Genomic DNA, 23122 nt, shown 5'->3' with positions numbered 1-23122 from the left:
CCTGATATAAAAATCTTGATACAAATTGAAATTCTGAATCATGATCATGAATTAAGCTTTAAAGAAAGGATTGATTAAATTAGGGTGGTAGATGTCTTAGTACTGAGGTGAATAGAGCAGAGTGTGACAGGGTTTTGTCATCATCCATAGCCCAAGGGAACCTAAAACAGAGAGCAGCATTTATATTATTATAATATTAGTCCAGCCGCATATTATAATGTGAATATGTAGTCTTTACATTAACTACAGTGCTCATGTTAGCCTTTAGTTGTTTTACAGAATGTGTGCTGTGTTCTATCCACCAGTTCTTCAACAATTCTGTAGTTAAGCGTTGACAGGATAATGAGTGTGGGGAAAAATGATTATACTCACTCAGTGGTCCTCACCGCATAAAAGGGTATGAAGAACTGGAAAATAATTAGAACAATCAAGACAGTAAGGAGATATACTCCCACCTGCACACGCTGCAACTGCCAAGAATGCCAAGGAGGACTTCCAACAACTTAAACTGTGTCAAATTAAATTTTGAATTAAATCCTTGATTCAAAAATCCAAGTTAGCCCCAGGTATGACTTAACCGTTGGTAAAGAAATGGGTGTGAAATACACAAAAGTGGCGTGTCATTTTTAGTAAAAATTTCGAAAAGCCATATTATATGTTACGGTTATAACATTATATATTATCAGGTAAAAATTCTGATTTCGTTTCATTCAGAAAAAAAAAATCAGCAAGGGGACTGAGACTTGGTGCCTTTCCCTCTGGATGTACATCTACACAGAATCATGGGTCTTATTACTAGAATCTCAACAGACCTTTTGGTTTCACTCCTGGCCTCTGCAAACTTGTGTCTGATCATGAAGCTTGCGAGTGCGTCTGCCACCTGCACGTTTCACACAGAGTTACATCACCATTACATCCAGTCTATGACTTTAACAATAAGTGCAGACGTTTAGAGAAAACATGATCCTTAAACAGATTCTCTGAAATGCATTGCTAAAATTTTTCCAAAGAAGTTAATTCAGAGTTGTTAGTGCTCTCCCCGTAAGATCAATAAATGCATAAAATTACAACGTTCAAACACTTTAAGGTGCTTAAATAGTCTATTATATTAAACTGAGACTTTTAACTGATAAGTAATCTAGTTTCTTGTTTACACCCTGTTTTGGTAACTGGAAATGATAAATATATTTCAAGAAGTGCCTAGAATGATGACTCAACAACTGCTGGATTAATGATCCCTTTGGGACTGGACACACTGAATTCTTACTTTATCTGGTGTGTCTTCATGCACTGCATGACCACAGGGGGGCAGCACCTGCATCATGAATTTTCCTGGGAAAGAAAAAGAAGACTTAACCTAAGAAGATTTAACCTAAGAACCTGAGATCTCATTTCCTAATTTATGCAATGTTTGAGGTATTATATGATAAATATGAAATCTCTATTAGCTTGTGCTCCTCTGTGCATGTATGTATGTGCGTGTGTGTGTGTGTGTGGGCGGATGATATTATTTGCTATGAGGGGGTCATGACTGACAGAGCCAGCTGTCTCCCAGCTGTTACTGTCACACTGGGGAGTCTGGAATCCTGCTCATTTCCCCGAGACGGTAACATTTTTTTTGGACTGTGCATGTCGACACATAGAGGATTTCAATAATGCACTCCTACACTCATACAGTCATAATTATTGTGTGTATTTGTACTGTCCAAAACAAACTCACCTTGCATCTGGCCAATAGTTAGATCTCTGTCCAGGCGATCTATACCTATAAAATATAACACGCAATGAATCCTCTTCTTAACGGAACTGCACATAATCCTCAACTTGTCACGGCTGTGAACCAGTAACATAAACTATAACATACATATAACTACATAACTATAATTTCTGTGTCTAGGAATGTGCAGATTGTTATACTGTAGATTTATAATACACAGTATGGTTCTCTTTTTGTTATGCAGAGTCTGATTCTGTGTGTGTTTGTTGTGAAGGCAGATTGTGAGTTTGTGTCTCTAACCTGCCAACAGTAGTAGTTTAGGGACATTGCAGCTCAAGAAAAGGTTTGAGATTCCACGAAACCAGCCGTCCCAGTACTTTTCAGCTTTAGACAGGTCAATTCTCCAACTGTACACACTTGAGGGCTACCAAATCACAACACACACACACACACACACACACACACACACAACACACACACACACACGCACACAACACACACACACACACACACACACAAACACAAACATGCATGTGTGGGCTTACATAGAGGGAAACTCACATGCATATGTATTCTGTGATATCACATATGTATCTTGAAAGTAGATCTCTTGAAAGTAATGCATAACAATCCATATTATAGACACTGTTCATTTCTTTAGTGCATATAGTTATGTTACTATGTTACGAGTTGTGATGTTTGATGACATGTAGTATTATGACTGTTAGGAAACACTATAGAGTATGAGATGGGCAACAGCTCAGGGGCAGTAAGCTGGGAATACAAAGTCACTGACAGATAGTGGGACATTATGAGGTCTGTGTATACAGCGAGTGTGCATGGGCGTTGGTTCTTACCTCCTGTTCTGAGAGGCTCACCTCTGAGGACGTGCTCTCAGCTTTATCAGTGACATAATTCAGGTCGTAGAACTCCTCGTGGCCCTCGGCAACCCCCTCGGTAACAGGGCTGACCTGCTCTGCAGTGTCCCCGTCCTCTCCTTCGCACCTGTGTGTGTAAGAGAGAAAGAGAGAGGAGGAGAGACAAAGAGAGAGGAGGAGAGAGATTGAAAGAGGAACAGAGAGTTAGAGGGAGGAAGAGAGAGAATGTGAGAGAAAGCGAAAGAGATACGGTCTTGTGATTGCTAACAATTACAAGAACACAACTGTTGCAACAAATAGCAAAAGAAGTGATGAAACCATAGGACCTACCTCCTGACCTGACCCACCATGGATACTTTGGCAGACTCTAAATTTCTGATTTGTCCACTTTTAACACTGTAGAGAGGAGTGTATGAGAGAAGTAGACTGAGAGAGAGAGAGAGCTAATGGTAGGGAAACTGAATGAAAATGTAGTTAAATAGAGGAAATTTCATAAATGAGTCAGTGAGGGACAAATAATGAAGAAGTGAGAAGGTTCCTCATTAAGATGTCAGAGATGATGGTGATAATAATCATATGAAGCTGATCATTTTAGTCTCCAGTATTTCACTGTCTAGTAGACCATATAAGGCTCACTGACAGCCTCTTTTTGGACTTTATTTACACCCCTGTTTATCTGACCCCAGAACACTGTATATCATCACAAGCCGGAGGCAAGCCACAAAGAAAAGTAACTTATGTTCATAAAAACATTGGTGACTAGTTATCGTTTATGAGTTATGTTTTTTATGGATTTTCTTTTTCCCTTGGATTCAAAGATAAATTAAATTATTATTCTTTTAGATAATTAAATACTCAGGAATCCAAATATGTCTCAGGCAAAGGGTGAAAGTATGTTGGCTCAGCAAATATAAACTAAGTAATAATTTCAGATTTGAATAATCAGTGGTTTTATTGTTACTGTTTACTCAATGCTCAGTGCTGTAGTCATAATAACAACCTCCATTCTATGGCGTGGTCGATGGATTTGAAGGATTTGGGCCGGCCCCTCAGGAAGTTCTGCATGCTGTGAAGCACATCCATAGCACTTCCTGTGGGAAAAACAGAATGCAGCCAGACCCTCAGTAATGCAGCACACACAAATAAAATGTCACCCCCCCCCCCCCCCCCCCACATCCGGATCTATATATCAAACATACTGCGAATAATCATAGCTAGGGGATTGTTTGCTATGTATCCATCAGTAGATTTGGTGGAATCCATTGTTTAATGACAGAATCCGTAGGGCAAATATGTGTTAGAAGTACTGTCATGATCAATATTGTACAATAATAAAAATGTTAATTAAAAAAAACTTTTGTTGTAGGCTTCCTCATGCTCATACATAACAGCATGGTGCCAGCACTACTGGCACGTTATTGTAAAGAGCAATGAAAAATAAGCAGTAAAATGGTTATATTTGTGTTATTATCATGTTATAATGAAACTATAAATGTTGTAAAACAATAGTCGTTAATGGTTCACCTTCCACAACGTCAATGACAACCAGTCCCACCACAGAGGGCAGCAGAGTACCACTGGCGGCATGAACTGCAATGGCTCCGCCCATACTGTGTCCAACCAGGACGATGGGGGGTGGGATTTCTCCATATGTTGCTCGAACCACATTGGCCACATCTCTGCAGAGTTTTGGAGAGGGCCATCAGAACAGGAGAGAAAAGTATGTATAGTGTATGTTTATGCGCTACCTGAAAGTAACCTGGCTGGAAAGATGTGTGTGTGTGTGTGTGTGTGTGTGTGTGTGTATAGATGTGCTACCTGGACATAGTTTGGGTTGAAAGGTCATCGGAATGTTTAACTTGCGTGGCACCTGTTCAACACAAATATGACCCATGTGAGTCATAGATGAATATATCTCAGTTTCAGCTGGCATAAACTAATAATCAGTTTCACTGTATACACTGAAGAATCTAATCCACTGTAAGACTAATATCTGTTGGCTTTAATCCAGAAACTAGAAACACTGACACAGGCATTTAATTATGCTTTTAAAAGAACAGTGCAGTGGGTCAAACAGTGCTTGTACTCATATGATTATGTTTCTATGTGTTTCAGTGGTTTTAAATGACATATTTCATATGCAAGGACTTTGACTTTACCATGACCCCGTAAATCCATGGCCAAGACCCGACAGGTCACCCTGCTTGTCATGGCCGCCTAGACACGACCATTTCAGACAAGAGTACACATTTCACAGTCATGTTTTGAGGCCCATCACGTAGTACAGCAAATATTATGGATCTGACAATACTGCACAAATTGGGACAAAGCAAGATGTGTGTCAGTGTGTGTGTGTGTGTGTGTGTGTGTGTGTGTGTGTGTGTGCGTGTGTGCACGTATAACGTACAGTAAAGACAGCCCAGGATAATGCAGAATGTCCTCCTCCGTGCAGCAGCACCAGCAGTGGTCCGTCTACCCCACTCTTATACACACGAAACACGTACACATGGTGTTGTCAAGGAGCCACAAGGTCTTATGTGTACACACACATACATACACACGCACCCACACTCACACACACACTGACATACATGAACTGCACAAGGGTGATCCTCACAAACATCTCTCCAGGAGTCAATAAGTGTTGGACCAACACATACACACATCTCACACAAACACGCGTGCGCACACACACACACACACACACACGGATGCACGCTCACACACACATCCATTAGTAGGCAGGCTAACATTGGCTGCATTTCCAGCTGTCCTTCTGAGTTGTCCTAATCAACCACATTGTTTACCTCAAGCACTTCAGATTTCCATCAATTGTTAGTCCTCGGGAAAGGAGACAAAATGAGGTGAATGTTTAATGAACATACATTTCACAAGTATGCCTTTTGGTCTCTATGTTTTAACATGTCATGAAATTCATTCTCTCCGTCTGAATATGCGCACATTGTGTATGGGTATATGAGTGTGTGTGCACATGGCCTGTGTATCTGTATGTACGTGTGTGTGTATGTGTGTGTGTGTGTGTGTGTGTGTGTGTGTGTGTGTGTGTGTGTGTGTGCGCGTTTGCGTGTAAATGCCTGTATGGATATATCTTTGTTCTCTGCAGATCCAACCACCACATCATCCATCATCTCAAAGTACTCGCTCCAAGACACAGGGGAGTAATCCCTCTTTCTGCCCACCCCGTGGCTGTAAGGAGGGAGAGAGAAAAGGGATGGAAAAAAGGCACCATTATGTGACATTTCTGCCAGAGGCTTTTGAATAATCAGTTAAATCACATTCTGTTTTCTTGCCTTTTGAACGTGTTAATAAGAGGCTGTCATAGCCTTGCTCCCAGCTGAAAGCAATCTTTCAACTACATTGCATTTTATCTGTGAGAAATGACAACTGTTTGTATTCTGTTTCTCCAATTAATTTATTGTCCCTAATAATTTACGTCATGTCTGAGAATTAGCTCATAATTCTTCGGTTCTGTTCTCTAACTCTTCAGGTGTCTCAGAAGTCAAGGAACATGTGGGGTTTTCCTGAATGAAACACCACAGAACAACAGCTGGTCTACAGTCGACTCAAAGTTGTCCGACTAATCACTGGAGCCGACTGTTCATCCAAGTCTTTAGTGTAAGATGGATGATGGAAAACAAAACCTCCCCTTACACCTGTTACTTACAAAACTAAACACATAATCCTTATGAGGTTGACCGACTTAGGAAAAAAACAAACAAACAACAACAATAAAAAAACCCCGCAGAGAGTCACAAAATATGCTATCTTTGTTATGTGCATTACTACAGCTAACACAAGTGAGGATTTTCCCATTATTTTGCACTTCTTGCAGTTTTAGAATGTGTATGGTTTTCTGATTCTATTACGCATTTGAATAATGTATCCAATTACATAGTGAAGCATTTCTGAGATGCAACATAAACCTTGAACAAGACTAAAATCAATACAATGTTCGTGTTCATTTTGCTAGCTGATAATGCTGTAGATTCAGATCCTGATAACTTCTGAATGTTGAGCAATATATTCAGCAGTACCAACAAAGGTGTTCTGAATATGTGTTCCAGTTTAAAGGCTCCAAGCCACTACATGATGTAATATTTGCTAGAATAAACAGGTTGACTTTTGGATGAGGTAAAAAGACAGGTAAATGGGTTTGGTACCCCGCAGTGAAAAAAGGCCTTAATATGCGTTAACAAAAACATTTTTTCTTTCTTTCTTTTTTTTTCCTTTTTCAAAACAGGAAATTTTCAAATGTACAAAATTTGTCACAAGGCAATTGAAGATATAAATATATATTCAAGCATACATTCTCAGAAGAGCGCTATCTATTGACTTTTAGATTACATTCTCTCCCTTTCTGACATCAAAGGGATGACTAGTGAAGAACACAGACGCTGTAAGTGAATTCACATTACAAAACTCTTTCTCTCCTCAAATCAGGATCAAATTTGCTTTTCAAAGACATGACATACGACAGACATCCTCCTTAACAAAGAAACACATTGCTCCCTCCCTGATAACCTGTTCCATTTTCTGACATGTTTAATTGTTATTTTCTCAAATGCTGAGATGTCAAACTCACTTTTCTGTGTCGAAGTTTTCCTCCCACATGTCGGCCGGCTGTGTGTCTAAGCAGAGGTGAGAGCTGCTCTCGACAGCAGTGCACTCGGATGCCATGGACAGGCAGGGACGAGTGAACACGAAACGAAAGCCACAGAGCTAAAGAGGAGGCTCAAGAGGCCTCATAGACAATGAACACACAGATGGATGAGACAGCTAACAGGCCTGCTGCTCCTGATTGGCCAAAGACCATTCAAGAATATTAGATGGTCAGGTGTTTTTGTGATCTGAGATTGTGTGAAAGACTGTGTGTGTGTGTGTGTGTGTGCGCGCGCGTGTGTGTGTGTGTGTGTGTGTGTGTGTGTGTGTGTGTGTGTGTGTGTGTGTGTGTGTGTGTGTGTGTGCGCGTTTGTGCTAGACTGATGAACGAATGTATCACCACCACAGGTCACAGACTGGAAACACTCCAGTATCTGTCATGGTTATTCTTAAATAGCCTTACTGGCATTAACTGAGTTCTGTCTGATGACATTCAAATGGAAACCAGTCAGTGCCATTATTTTTTCAGAGCTGAATTGGTTTATCATAATTCATAGTGAAATATACTATATTCTCTTGTTTTGTATTAAAGGCTCCTCCAAACAAACACGAAGTTAGCACTCAGGTAAAACATCAGCAAGCACAAATAATTGCCATTTCATTCACTTATAAATATCTGAACAATATGTCAAGTTAGCTCACTGTGGATACTCTCATAGTCTTAAACCGAAATGTCACTTTAATTTGTTTCCTGTAGTCCACCTTGTTAATTGTATTTAGGATGCACCAAAACAGTCACTAGATTCTATCCGGATCCAATATTTCCAATACAGAATATTGTACTCTGTCCTTATTCCAGTACCTGTTTGAGTGTCTAGTGTCTAACTGCTGCCAGATTCATTATCTGTTTTTATTCAGTGTGAGGAGTCCTCACATCTCTGACAGATCCTCTCTTTTCAATCAGAATACCAGAAATGAGAGCAGATACACTAACTATCATGATCATAAAAATGCTGATCATCAGTAGCAAATGAATCTGGCGTCATTTTGCACATATCTTTACATCTAATTTGACTATTCATGCACTTCTAAGAGCTGTATATTTCTTTTGAGCTGTGTATATAATTGTGTCCTGATAAAAATGGGCTCAAGTCAGTGGGGCTGAAGTTTGATGTATAGTTTTGAGCTGCTCAACTGTGTCATTCCTGTCTTAAATCTCACATAACTCTATGTGTGTTTGAGAGCACACAGACTACTACGCAACAGGTGAAGACAGATAGCCCGTGTTCTAAAATACTGCTATTGTACTTGATACATGGGGTGGTAATTGAGAACCACAACATTTTCACAAGCACCCCAGAACACACAAACACTGACACAGTTCTTTGTCACACAAATTATGTGTGAAACTAAACTTGTTGTATAATATACTGCTCTCAATGGTTTTGTCAGTGGTCATGCTAGGGTGAGCTATCTAATAGTTTGTAGGCTGAGATGATGAAATCTACACTAACGACACTTTAGTAGATTTAGTGATGCTTAAAAGTTGTAATACCTAATGTAGTCCTTTGGAAACATTAAAATAAATAACAACCCAGTGTGGATGAATCTAAATTAAGGCTTGACTGATGTTGGTCAATAACACAGCCTGTATTTGGTGCCACTTTGCACCATATCAATCGAATTTCTATGGAATTTCTGTCAGTTCATATTATAAGTACTACGCAATGACATTGAAAATATTTCCAGTACTTGTTTGGTCTGTGCATGCAGCATAGGAGCTATGATGTGCCATTTTTAATTGGGCCCTCAGCAGGGGTGTGACTGGAATAAGGTGACCTATTGCTAATGAGCCTTGCTGAATTTCGCAGTGATATGAATAGAGCTGTATATCAATAGAACCCTTGTATTTACCAGTGTGTGAGGATGCAGGAGCTGGTTGTGAGCACCACTTGCTTAATTATCTAACTGTGAGACTCAAGAATTTTAAACTTCAAACTCTAGACTACGCTCAAAGACCGTGTGTTTTACGGAGGAATAGCAGCCAGTTACACCTGTAGTAGAGATGCTGGAGATCAAGCGAGATTTTTGCATACTTATTCAGTCTTACCAGTGTGAAGAAATTAGAGTAATACTTTAAACTAAACAAGTGCGGCTGGCTGGTATTTCCTGAAGCCATTTGAAAGCATTAGAGTCTTCACATTCATATTTGCCAATTTTCAGTGCTCTGGTTATAAATGAAAAGCAACAGCTATACAAATGAGTTCTAAGTGATGCACATAGAATGACCATAGTTTGCTGCTAAGGAAAAACTGATCAGCTGAGTTGGCTTTCTCACAGTAGATGCCAAAAACTCATGTGTGATTTTTATTTGTTTATTTATTACTAAAATACGGAATGGGTTTAATTTTTGTTTATCTATTTTTTTATTTTTTTATTTTAAATAATCTTCCAAGTTGTGTGTCCTAAATCCATATTTTATCACATCGACAGAGCACATTCAGATCATTTTTCAGTTTATTACACAGAGACGTTGATAACGTTTGAATTAACCTAACCACGTATTGAAAACTTAAGTTCATACATACACGCGGTTAACATGAGAGACTTGTCTGAAACACCTTTGGATGCCACTGCTGCATGACTAATAGTCTACATCTCGCCGGTCCTTTGGTGGTCTTGTAGGCACGCATAAACAAATATCACAGACTTTGACGTCTCATTTCGCGGAGACAGCGGGCAGGCAAACACAATCCAAAAGACAATCAATGTGACCTAGTTTTCAGTTTTTCGTCTCTTTTACGGGAACATCATTCCATTTCCTTCACCCATATACGTTGTGCGTGTTTTGCTGATGCTCCCGCCGATTTGAAGCATCGTCATTTGTTTAACCAGGAGGACAACGGAGCAGATCGAGTGGGGAAGGGAATTAAACTGCTTCATTGGGTCTCTGACGGATCACGGCGTATGATGCACAGAACAGCAATTAGGAAATTGAAGCCACTTAAATTTGGATTTTTTCCCAAGGTGAGTATGTCTTTGACCAATGTAGAACATCGATTCTTTCCACGTTTCATTATCTGTCTTCAGAGGTCAAGTTGAGAGAAATTTTGTCTGATTAGGAAGCAAAAGGTGTTCTCCTCAGCCTGCATAAATCCGTTACCGTTCTATTGAACTAATTTCGATACGATCGTTATCTCTAGGGTGTCAGTTCAAAGAGTGTACTAATAACGTTATTCTGTTCTTGGATTTTTCTTTTTATCGATTACATCGGGAACAGAATAATTTCATTTTTGATCATTTGAATGACCCAGTACTTTTGATACTTTTGAAGGGAATATTTTACTTGAAGCATTGAAATAACCCAAGCGTTTTAATGATGTATACTCCTTCGTTGTTGGAAAATGGTACTTATACACTTAGTTAAAAAAAAAAAAGTCTCCCAGACTAATGTGGAATCTCAGATTGTCTGACATTTTTATGTCTGTTTTTATATTTACCTTTTGGGTTCTGAATAGTTCCTTCCACCCTTACGCTTATGCTTCTGACCAGGAAGATGGAGTGATCAAGTCTCCCTCCATCCTCATCTCTCTCAGAAACGCTAAGGCGACAGGTACACTCCGCTTAAATGTCATTATACTTTTAAATTAGTACATTTTGAAATATTGAATAAAACCATAAATACATTTATGAAATATGTCAAGTTTGACTTTCTTCAAAACATTCATTTTGAATCTTTAGTGCTTTTTTATGTATATTTTGAAACATATCGGGAAGTCCTGCTATGATGTCAGAAAAAAATGTTTCGGTATACATGTATGCTGTCACAGTCCATTACAAGGAGCTATGAGGTGAGACCCACTTAAATCTGGTCTAAAATTATTCTCTTTATCAGCCTTGGCATTGTTCCACTGTTTACATCACTGAAACCAGCCAACCATATTCCTTCATCTGTGTACACTGTTTAATGGCAATGGAGCCACACTCTGGTCCCCTCGAACCATGTGGGAGTGGAAAGTCCGGAACAGGTGTGAATACTGTATCCAGATCCTCAAGTGTTCACACACAGGAAAACATGTCTCTTGGCAGCAGGAAAGTGAATGGAGGGAGCATGAGGAAACATGGACAAGGAGAATCAGGACACACCACTGGTGAGGAGAAAGGCTGCTCTAACACTAAAACACTAATCACCACAACCCAAGGAGCCTCAGTTAATCCAGCTATGACACCCAATGCTGCACCAGTGGGTACAACAAAAATACCTACTCACCAAATGGCTACAACCTTAACTGTATCAACCTCGGCATCAGTCGTGGAGAGTGCAGGTCAGGCTAACACAGCTACTGTGATCACACAGACAAATGAGCGTAGACTGAAGTCACCAAATGCAAGGAGGTCAGTAGAGATCAAAAACACCAAACCGGTAACTGCAAAAGATTCCCCAAAGGGTCCACATAAAGCAGTATCTCAAACTATGTCTACAGACTCGTCAAAAGCCCTCCATAAAACCTCTTTGTCACATATTCCCAGAGCAACCTCCAGCCCAAAACTTAGATCCTCCCCAGGCACCGTGATTAAAGCAGAAAAAACTGACATGACCAATAGACTGGCCAGTAAGGAGGTGGGACTGTCTGTAGGACAGACAATGACTGACGGCACAGCAAATACTGATTATGCACAACTTCAGGAAAAATTGCAGCAACCCAAAACTTGTACACCCATGAGTGAGCAGGCATCTCTGAAACATGAAATGGAACAAATACAGACAGAAGAAAAGAAAATGCAAGGAGACAGGAGTGAAGTGTTTCAGGAGACACAGAGAGAGCAGAGTCTCACACATAGTGACCTCTTTCTGGAGAGAGACGAAAACCCTCTCGAGGATAAACTCTCTCCTCAAAACAGGAAACAGCTGTTGCCATGGGTTACAGACCACCCTGCATCTCAGAAGAGCAAAACAGCACACAAGACTGATGGAAATGTCACGACTCAAGAGAGAGAGAAAGACATGGAGGGGAGACAGAGGGAAGAAAGGAAAGCTCTGCCCTTGAGGAGTTGTAGGGACGCAGCAACGATGACTGTTGAGGAGTTTCCTGGTGTCCAGACTCAGAGACAGGATGCTGGGCCCCTGACTGCTGATGTAGCAGTGCAGGCAGTGGTGGAGGTCTGCAACAGGTCTACATCTATGACCCCAACAAAAACTCCACTATCCCATGTTTCTGAGCTTGATTATAACACGAAAGTCAGCCAAGTCAATACACTATCTAAAGGACAGATTTCTCTGAACCTGAGCCAGGAAAATGGATTAGATTCTGGACGGAGCAGTGACTCTGGATGCCTGTCAGGATCAGTGACTGTGCAGGCTGCTGGACCGGGAGCTGTGTCTAAAAGGCTTGGCCCACCCCCTTACAAGTCACCAACTGTCCACCAACCACCCCTGCAACATGTCTGTAAAATAGAAATTGAAATGTGTGGCCAACTACACCAGTCGGTCAATGCAACCCCACCTGTGGCCATGGGCAGTGAGTCTCACTCTGGGAACACGGCAGCCCCGAATGGACCAGCATTACCAAAAGCCACAGAAAGAGACACACGACCTGATTCTGTTTCCCAGACTGGTCAGGACCAGACAGCACCGCAGCAAAGAGCAGCAGAGGGGGATAATAAGGGAGGAGAAAGTGGGCCAGTGCAAGAAGTGGTTTGGGATGAACAGGGCATGACGTGGGAGGTTTACGGAGCCTCTTTGGATTTGGAATCGCTGGGCTTTGCCATCCAGAACCACCTCCAGTGTAAGATCAGAGAACATGAGCGGCGCATTGGAACCCTGCGGAAGTCCATCTCCCTCTCCGAGGCCTCACCTGGGAAGAGGGCAGTGCCAAAAAAGAGAGGAAAGGCTTTCCGCTCACTCTTCCGACGGCCAAACTGCTGCATGAGGCCAAGTCCTAAATCTGTGGCGGAGTGACAGTGGTACAATGTGTACACTTGGTGAAACTTCAGAAAATGTCAGTAATTTTAGTACTTTTCAGCGACTGTTATTTTTGAGGACACTTCAGCGTGGATGCTCCCATCACACTCTACCCACTTGATGACCATGAGTTCATTTCTGATAGCCTACAGAATATTTCAGCACTTGAAATTTTGAACACTCGTGTGGAACAATATAGCGCTAGACACTGCAGTCACAGAGATGCTCTTCTGACTTTTTCAGTCTCTAACAGTCTCTGACCAGACACTTTCTGAATATAAATCATGGTTGAGATGACTAATTTATTCATTTTATTCCTGCCTCTATCTCTGGCTCTGTTTTACTTAACCTTAAGATTACAGTCCAATTAGACCTTTGCACAGTCCATAAGAAGAAACTTAGAAACAGTTGGTGTAATGTTATCAACCAAGAACAACAGTTTTGTTATTTAGAGAACAATGTAGCAACAGCACTGTAAGCAATATTGTGCATGTAATTTCACTCCACGCAATGTGTAAATTGGATGACACATGTACTTTAAAAGACCAACAGTGTTTGTGTAGCTGTGCACCATATTGCCTGGTACTCACTGTAAATCTTTCAGGCAAGCGTTGCTGTCATGGTATTTTAAAGAGGATGTCTTAATGTAATCAGTTATTTAGATCATGTAATGTAACAATGTAATAACCACGATTCCTATTGAAGCACTTCAGCATTCAACTCCTGACTTTGCTGTGTTCAGTTTGGCTCCTGAGTCTTGCGTGTGTCATGCCAATGTAATTCCTTCCATTGCTGGTTAATATTTCATCTGATCCATTATGAATCCTGTTCTCTGACAAGAAAGAGAAGGGTAGATAAATGGACTTAGGGAAAACAGAGGAGAGTTAGATAAAACACATGGACCTCCTGGCTGATTGTATTATGTTGGTACCACTCACACAGTGATGCACACAACCCAGACAATGTACATTTGCAAATGTACACACACATATGTATCCATGCACCAAAGAGACATTATCACTTCATAATGCTTATATTCAGGTGCGTGTTATTTTTAGATCAGGCAATACCCTCTCAAATGAGTATGTGTGAAATAATTCATGACATAGCTGTAGGATTTCTCTCTCTCTCTCTCTCTCTCTCTCTCTCCCAGTGGAATACCTGCCCCACTTTCAGTAAGGTGAACTGTGTGTAAATCACTTTATGTCAAACAGCCCCCCCCCCCTCTAAAATCTCCCTCTTGTCCCCCACTCCCCTTACATCTCTCCTTGTGTCTTTTCCTTTCTGCTCCACTTCTCCATTTTTCTTTCCACTTTCCCTTTCTTACTATGAATGATTTAGACAGCATTAGAGTCACTCTATGTTTTGTCAGAGTTCTGTTCGCTAATGTTTTATTCATAGATCATGTTTACAGGGAGAACTGTGCTGTAATCCACCTATTCTCTCTCTCTTGGTGTGTGAGTGTGTGCGTGTGGGGGGGGGGGGGGGGGGGGGTATGTGTATGTATGTGTGTGTGTGTGTGTGTGTGTGTGTGTGTGCATATTACTATGTGGTCCTATGTGATTCCCTGCAGTTTCTCTCCTGCTGCTACAGAGCTTCATAGCCAAAGGAGATAGTGTAAAAACAGCATGGCATTTCAAACATTGAAGTGTGTGTGTGTGTGTGTGTGTGTGTGTCTGGGTGATGGGGGGGGGGTGGTTTATGACAATAGTGGGGTAGTCCCTGATGGCACAAAATCCAAAACATTTACATAGACATAAAGGCAACAGACAACTGACAAACACACTTAGTAACACTCACACACACAGACACACACACACGCAAGCACACTTCTAGTGATCATTTAGTATACCCCTTCATGAGAAAAAGATATGGTAGGCTAAACAATGTAAATTCCAGCCTTACTCAGCACAACAGACTGTGAATCATAAACAAAAACAACATTCTACCATTAATTAAAAAAACTGAGTTAATTAGCTGTAACAGCTACAACGCTTTTCATGTTTTCATCATTTTAGTTATGACAGTAAACTAAATAAAATGTACTTATTTATCTCCTGTTTGTAAAGCAGCTAAATAATATCAATTCAGTTTCAGACTGGACTAACCTATCAAGAGATTTTACTTGTTTGTTTGTTAGCTTTTTTTCTGATGATGTATAAAAGCATCAGTGTGCAGTGCTATGAATATCTAACAATATAGATATGATTTAACTGTTAATCTGCGGAACCATGTGGATATTAGAACACAAGTCACACCTCAAACTGTGGCCCCATTTTTAATACAGGACAAATATGTCATATAATTTCATTCCACAAGCCATTAATATGAAATACCATTTAATTTTGGAGCGATTATCTTAACGGCAGTAAGCAAGGGAGCCATTTAATCCAGTCTGTCACAGGTCTAATCGTAGTCACAGTGATAGCAATGGACACAGCTCACACAATAGTACAATTTGTAACTTTTTTGGATAAACTATCCTGTGCTGTTTCAAAAAAAAAAAAAAGTGGAGACACTCAGGACATTTTCTCATTTCTGACTATGTCTCCACCTCGTGGAGCAGTAGGAAAAACCAGACGAACGAAGCAGAACTACGAACAAATGAAACGAATTGCAAACTGCGAACAACATACAGCTCAGCAAAAAACTCTCTGCACGCGATTCCATTCAAGACGTTAACAAAAATCTTGACTTTTTAAAATGTGTCAGGTATAATTTCGTACACTTGTATTTTGTTGCAGTCATTGAATGTAATTCATTATATCATAATACTGTAATACACAACACTCATTAACAGTTTGCTACGTAGCTGACAGCAAACGAAACTAAACTAAATATTTGGATATTTGAAGCTGCAATGTAATACCGCTGTACGTTCAATCATGAATCGATGTATAGCTGAACGGAATCAAATCGCAGCCAAATATGAACACACCCCGCAAAAGGATTGGACGAGAAGTGGGCAGGTCTCGAATTCCGATTGGTTGTTTGGGACGTGAATGCGAGATATTCCAGGCACAGCCAAGATTTCAAACACTCCTTTGGAGCGTGAAAGCGGCGTTTTGGGGTCTTGTCCGCAACTCCTCATATTTGCGATTATCAAAGACGTCACGCCCGCTGTTCTGCTAAAGGTAGGTATCTATTTCTGTTCCGTTGTTTAGAACGTTATGTAAGCTTAGGCCCCAGCGTTGTACTGTTAAGGGAGTGTCAGGTGCAGTTTTGGCATAGTAAATGTTTCAGTGGCTCTGGACTGTTAAGATTCTGATAAGATTTTATTCGCGTCTGATTGCATGAAGCAAAGATTTCGTTGCCTGAATTTGAATTGGTTGTATTGGTCTGGCTTAACTGAGTTGAGGCAGGGCAGTCACTAAATGAACGACTGACGTTTTGTAACCCGTTTCAAAATTCATTTCAGTTCGATTCATTTGTTCTCAAAGCGCAACATCGTCATGTTGTTCGAGAAAAACGTTGTTGTTGTTGTTTCCATTTTTAGATATAATTGAGACAGAGTTAGTTCATTGTTAGTCACGGTGTGACCGCTAAGAATGTTTTCATTAGTTCACGCGCTGGTCTGTTTTGACCCCAAACACTCGCTTGGAGGTCATTGGTGACACACTATGCACACGCTTTGTTATTGCCGAATATTCTGGGTAAGAGTACAAACAACAGCAGAACAGACACAAACACACACACACATACACACACACACGCATACACACAGATAATACGTAATCCACGCATATATTGCAGCAGACTATATTACAATAAGTTGTTTGAATCATGAGTAATAATAATATTCTTTCATCACACACACACACACACCACACTCATATTGCGTCATGGGAAGAGTATACGTATGTCAGACATATGAGGAAAGAGAAGATCCCTGAGAGATCCCTTTAGAAGCGCACACACACACACTTGGGCACACACACACACGCCATACTGTTTCTCCTTATTATGACTTACTGATAGTGATATGTTGTCATCTGTGTAAAACATTCTTTTTTTCTTTATGTATTTTCTTATAGGAGGTTATACGGACCACAAAGTTTGGATCATCAACCTTCCACCTTCTCCCTTCTCTCTCTCTGTCTCTCTCTCTCTCACTCTCTCTCTCTCTCTCTCTCTCTCTCTCTCTCTCTCTCTCTCTCTCTTTCTCTCTCTCTCCTTCCAATGGCTCATTCTGTGGTCTCAATCTTTCGGCTTCTCCGTGGTTCTCTCTCCTTGGGCAGCCGGCCTATGGTCGTGTTTCCTGGTCAATGTGTGTGTGCACGTGGGCTGTCAACCCTGGGGGTTCGGTTAAACAGTTCCCGCCTGGACGCCGACGGAAGTGGCCAGCCGGGTACATGGGACTCTTTTGGGATCTGGGACAACCGCCTTGATGAACCCATTCTGCTCCCGCCCAGCATCCGCTATGGAAAACCGATCCCGCACCTCAGCCTGGCCAACGTTGGCTATGCCTCCCTCATAGGTCATCGCCGTGACAATGAGGATCGCCTACGCATCGCTATGCTTACACCCGACACGCTGTACTTTGCCCTGTTTGACGGACACGGAGGGCCCCAGGCTGCGGACTTCTGTTCTGCATACATGGAGAGATACATCAAGTAAACAAATACGCTGGCACACAAACAGTTAAATCAAGCTCGACATGTTCTTAAATGCACATGGCATTTTCTCTGACACCACACATGCTCACACAAATACTACATCAGGTATGTTCATGGAAACACGATACACACAAACTCAGACGCACACACGTGTAATTTTTACTCACGTTCGGTATGTTTCCGTGCCGTGTGTTTTGTAGGGACTGTTTGGAAGCAGAGCAGGATTTGGAACGTGTCTTATCAAAAGCATTTCTGCAGGTGGATGCAGCACTTGCGTCACATTTTCAGCACTATGGCAATGGTATGAGACAAACGATCAACTCTCAGGCCTGATCAAGCTGTACTCACCCCTTCCACATTGTCTGTAGAAAACGCTTTCTCCCAACAACTCTTTACATATATTTCTCTAATACAGCTGAATACTATCAGAAACTCACGATAAAGTGCTTAGAACAGTGTCCCAGCTTTCTGTGTTGATGGACAAATATTGTGAGATTGATGTACTCTGTTCATGGATAAACCAAATGTTTGTAAATGGTCGGGTGGTTGATGTAAAGATACTCATAGGTAGTGCTTATTTTTGACATGCTCCAGAGAATTTTCCAAGTGCTGTGAAAGTAGATGGAGGTAGTCCAGAATATAAGAGCCAATCAGTCAGACAATATTAAAGGCTAGAGTTTACTAACATGAAAAAAAAATGTTCTTCATCACTTTATTTATTTGTACTTTATCACGTTATACACTCGGCAAGTAACTAGTCACTAGTTACTGGTTATAGGCAGTTCTGCTATTTTTATCCCCTCACAGACACTCAGTGTTGATGGTAGTTAAAGATGATTTTACATAATATAGTGTAAATGCACTGTGGTTATTAATGAGCACATTTGTTTGGGACGCACAAATCTTAAGACTTACAGGTATCTTTAGAGTGTAGAACAGTGAAAAAAAAACCCAAAATGTTGAGAGTGGCCGCTTGTGTTTGTGTGCTGCGTGCACGTGCGTGTGTGTGTGTCTGTTTAAGCATGTGCACATGCATCTATGCGAGAGCTTTAATGTGTGTCTCTCTCTCTTCAGCATCCCTTATGACAGTGGGCACCACAGCGACAGTGGCATTACTGAGGGATGGCATCGAGTTGGTTGTGGGCAGCGTTGGAGACAGCCGTGCTCTGCTTTGTAGAAAGGGCAAAGCCAAAAGGCTCACCAGTGACCACACGCCTGAGAGAAAGGACGAGAAACAGAGGTATGCACCCCTCCACATGGATGCATGCCACACAAAAGGTCACTGACCTGCCAGGAATGTTATTTACGGTCTGATGTGGTATGTTTGGAACAGAACCTGTGTGTTACTAACCTGACCGGAATAGTGCATGGACTCCATCAGTTCACAGTAAAATAAATGTAGAACTGAAATTGCTGCAACTGTGCTCAGAAGAGTCACTGTAATGTGTACAAAGTACTTATTTAAATCCATGTGAAAATACTTGCATAAAGCTCAGGTTTTTGAGGGGACAGTCAAAGATACTCATAGATGCGGGATGCATTTGCTAGGCAGTCTTTTTTCCAAAACATAATGCAAAATCCAAGTCACTAACACAGACCATGTTCTTGACGCAAATGTCTGTCTATTGGAGGCAGGTCAGAAAAAGGGCTAATGGTAAACAGGCTAAGGTCAAAACCCAAAACCTGGAACGCTAACCAGGAACATCAAGACCAAGAAAGGGAGAGACTTGGAGACTGCAGCTGACTGAAGGAAACTAAGTAATATGTATACATGTGACTTAATGAAACAATGAACAAATGAACACGATGACGGGGTAATGAGCCGGTTAGAGGATGAGCAGGTGACAGAGGTCTGATTGACTGCAGGAGAGTGTGGTAGAAACAATGACAGGGGCAAATTTGTTGATATTTTTGTGAAGGATAATTGCACCAACCTTAGCAGTAAAAAATAAACTGATTTGAATGATATTTTGGTAAATAATTCTTGCTTTAACAAGGAAAAATGTAATCTATTTAATGTAAGTTCGGTGACCCCTGCTAAGATTGTATGATGTATGAGTTTTTGTGTATGTGTTAGATGCTTTAGGTGTGTCCATGTGGTCTTTCTGTCAGGATTAGACAGAGTGGGGGTTTTGTGACGTGGAACAGTCTTGGCCAAGCCAATGTCAATGGACGCCTGGCTATGACTCGCAGCATTGGAGACTTTGACTTAAAGAAGAGTGGAGTCATTGCAGAGCCAGAAACTACACGAGTCACAGTAAGAGAATTGATCGTTTGAAATTTTTGTTCGTTTTTGTTTTTTTGCTCTCTGATCTCTGATGTGAGTCTGATATTAGCCTAAAATCAGCCACAGTGTTGCTTAGTTCCCTGCATTGTTTTATTTGTTTATTTGTTTTAATTGTTCAATCTAATGACTACCTCGTGTTCTCACTCTTAGATACAGCATGTTCATGACTCTTGCCTGATTCTAACAACTGATGGCATCAACTTCATCATGAGCAACCAAGAGATCTGTGATGTCATCAGTCAGTGCCATGACCCCATGGAGGCTGCTAATGTCATCACTCAGCAGGTCTGTTTGTAATCCAGAAAGTTCTCCTCAGACAGGGATGATGAGAACTGTACACATGGGACTTTGCTCTGTACACTTACACAGAAATTTGAAGCACAAATTTTAGCATTTGTCCACGAACTCAAATGCTATGTCTGAGAATCAGCCTGATGCCCACACTTGATTTATTATTATTATTATTATTATTATTATTATTATTATTATTACTACTACTACTACCACTACTAGTAGTAGTAGTAGTAGTAGTAGTATTAACAACAACAACAACAACAACAACAACAATAATAATAATAATAATAATAATAATAATAATAATAATATAATGATAATGAAATTTTGGCCAGTTTATGAACTATCCCATGTGGATGCAGCACATGAATTAACCTTTGGATAGATTTGGATTTATAATGACTATTAGAGTGAGGCTCAGGCCAGTGTTACTGATCTAACCAATGCGAGACAGTCTACGTCATCTGGCCTGATGGAGTGTTGTATCCTTTACAAGTGTCTCTTCATGTGAACATGATCTAAATAGAACATGGAGGGTATGTGTCCTTAGCTAGCCCGACGACACTCTCTCCAACAGCAGCTGGAATTTGGAATGGTGTTTCCCAAGCACTGACCCAGGCCAGCAACTTCATATAGCTTTAGCTTTATTTCTGTTTTAAGCTTAACCCCTGCAGTACTTCTTTTCACTTGTTATATGCTGATTGTTTTTATTGTCTCAGTTGCAGTCATTTACCATAGTGTGTGTGTGTGTGTGTGTGTGTGTGTGGTGTTTCATTTACCAGGCTATCCAGTATGGTTCAGAGGATAACAGTACAACTATCATCGTTCCCTTCGGTGCGTGGGGTAAACCACAGAATTCTGCATACAGTTACTCCATGAGCCGGAATTTTGCCTCCAGTGGACGTTGGGCATAATTAGAAAAAGTGAGGGCTCGTTAAAAACTCTTCTTGTCTCAAACGGTGCCTTCTGGCGTAAGAGCACTTTATTAGCACAGGGCACTCTTCAAGTTTGTATTAGGCTGGTATGCTTTGTTAGTAAATGACCTTAAGCAAGTTACAAAACGATTCATGAATTCTTCTTCTAGGTCACTGACTATTTTTACCTCATATTCACAATATCTCATTTTTCAGTCAGTAATGTATTACATCAGTATTGCTACTGTTTTCTGCATTGCTACCTGTCTCAGTGATAAAAAAAAAAGAAAAAATCAGTGTACAGAATTACCATAGGCTAGCCTAACCGTAACAGAGAGTCTGAAAATGTTTGTCCTCTTTGGAACAGTGCCTCAATGCAGTGATTTGTTTCACATGTTTCTCAGTTTATGTTTAGCCATGTGTTTCCTGAACATTAACTCATTTCTCAGATGGCTTAGGTGTCATGTTAAGTGTGTCTATATGTGCTGCAACTGTAGAGTATGGTGTTACCTGTCAAAAGCCACAGCAGCTACTGAACTGGGATCAGTCTGGGCTTAAACTGACCCATATCTTTGAGTGCCTCTATATGTCTAAATGTTTCTTCACCCTAAGTGCCTCCACAACAGTGAATGATCTCAAACTACAGAAGCTGTAAACGGAAGGAGAGGAAAAAAGCACTTACGTACAGACAGTAATATGTAAGAAGGTCCAGGAGAACCCCCTTAAAAAACAAGGAGAGAAGACTCTGGATGTATTTTTGTTTTTCTTGTTCTTTTGCCTGTTTTCTGATCGGAGGAGAGCAGTCTGATGTTTCTGTCTGTTTGTGTGTAATATAATCAGTCTCTTTTGTTTCAGGATATTCTTGTCCTTATGGTATCTGGAGAAAGCGTCTTCTATAGGCTCTTAGTTAAACTGTACAGCGGAGTTTTCTGAAATCAGTGAGCTTGTACGAGGGCATGCCACTGCTTGTTACCTGTCACTGGAAAATTCCATGTTACCCCAGTTTTTTTGTTGTTGTTCTTTTTCTTGACCGACTTTTGATTTTGAATTAAGGGGTTGTGATGGATAGTTTTGTAAATTCAAGTCAAGAATTTCTGGATGCAGGTGCATCTTTGTGGAAAAATAAATATTTTGAGCTCTGGCATCAAGCTCCAGCTGGACTCTAGTTCTGAAATTCCAGCTAGAGCTTGTTTCCCAATGTACGTATTTGCCAAATGGATTAAAATATGTATATGTATATATAACTCTGTACATATGTATAGAATGCTGGCTTTGATGCAGTAATATAGAACCAGAGGAGATATAGATTTATATATAAATAATACAGAGGAAGTGTTTCTTTAGTGTTTCTGAGGAACCTCATTCAGAGTTTTGTTTGTCTGTCTTAGAATGCTTCTCAGTGTTCCATTGTATCATGCTCCTGGGAAACCTTTTTTCATGTAATATTTAGGGTGGGGTTTATCATCTCTCTCTCTCTCTCTCTCTCTTTCTCTCTCTCTCTCTTTCTTTCTCTCTCTCTCCCCCCATATGTGCAATCTACTTCTCCCCCTCAATCTCTCAGTGCAGAATTTTGCACTGGCAAATAAAGGATCCCAGTGAACCCAGTTTGCATTTGTGTGTGTGTGTGTGTGCAGAGAGAGAGAGAGAGATATTACATATCCAGCATCTGAGAGGGAGAGAGTATATGTGAGTCACCGAAGGCATAGTTATGCAAAGGTGGTTATGAGATTTTGCTGGCATGTCGCCAAGTGCTGGCTGAGAGACAAACGTACCAACTTGACCTTTTCAGTAGTTCAGGCCTTTAAATGAGTAGAGAGTTTGATAAAGCCGAACC

The 23122-nt window shown here is 40.7% G+C and overlaps 2 protein-coding genes across 2 annotated transcripts; one reads left to right on the top strand and one right to left on the bottom strand.

Annotated features, from left to right (window-relative positions):
- Positions 1 to 382: 382 nt before the first annotated feature.
- LOC115813176 (protein phosphatase methylesterase 1-like) lies at positions 383 to 7227 on the bottom strand. Its single transcript, XM_030775788.1, has 14 exons — positions 7199 to 7227; positions 5703 to 5802; positions 5003 to 5095; positions 4755 to 4812; positions 4414 to 4465; positions 4120 to 4274; positions 3596 to 3686; positions 2926 to 2991; positions 2596 to 2722; positions 2018 to 2141; positions 1721 to 1765; positions 1268 to 1332; positions 813 to 880; positions 383 to 407 (listed from the first exon to the last, which is right to left on the bottom strand). Exons 1-14 carry the CDS (start codon positions 7225 to 7227, stop codon positions 383 to 385), a joined length of 1098 nt encoding a protein of 365 aa, XP_030631648.1.
- Positions 7228 to 16228: 9001 nt separating this feature from the next.
- Positions 16229 to 21537, top strand: ppm1ka (protein phosphatase, Mg2+/Mn2+ dependent 1Ka). The gene is made up of 7 exons (XM_030773922.1): positions 16229 to 16311; positions 17212 to 17790; positions 17994 to 18094; positions 18868 to 19033; positions 19906 to 20050; positions 20231 to 20365; positions 21157 to 21537. The coding sequence occupies exons 2-7, from the start codon at positions 17357 to 17359 to the stop codon at positions 21286 to 21288; spliced, it is 1113 nt and encodes a 370-aa protein (XP_030629782.1). The 5' UTR covers positions 16229 to 16311; positions 17212 to 17356; the 3' UTR covers positions 21289 to 21537.
- The last annotated feature ends 1585 nt before the right edge of the window (positions 21538 to 23122 follow it).

This window comes from Chanos chanos, chromosome 5, assembly GCF_902362185.1.
Source record: "Chanos chanos chromosome 5, fChaCha1.1, whole genome shotgun sequence".
In the NCBI taxonomy this organism is placed as follows: domain Eukaryota; kingdom Metazoa; phylum Chordata; class Actinopteri; order Gonorynchiformes; family Chanidae; genus Chanos; species Chanos chanos.
This window is presented reverse-complemented; position numbering and strand designations above follow the sequence as displayed.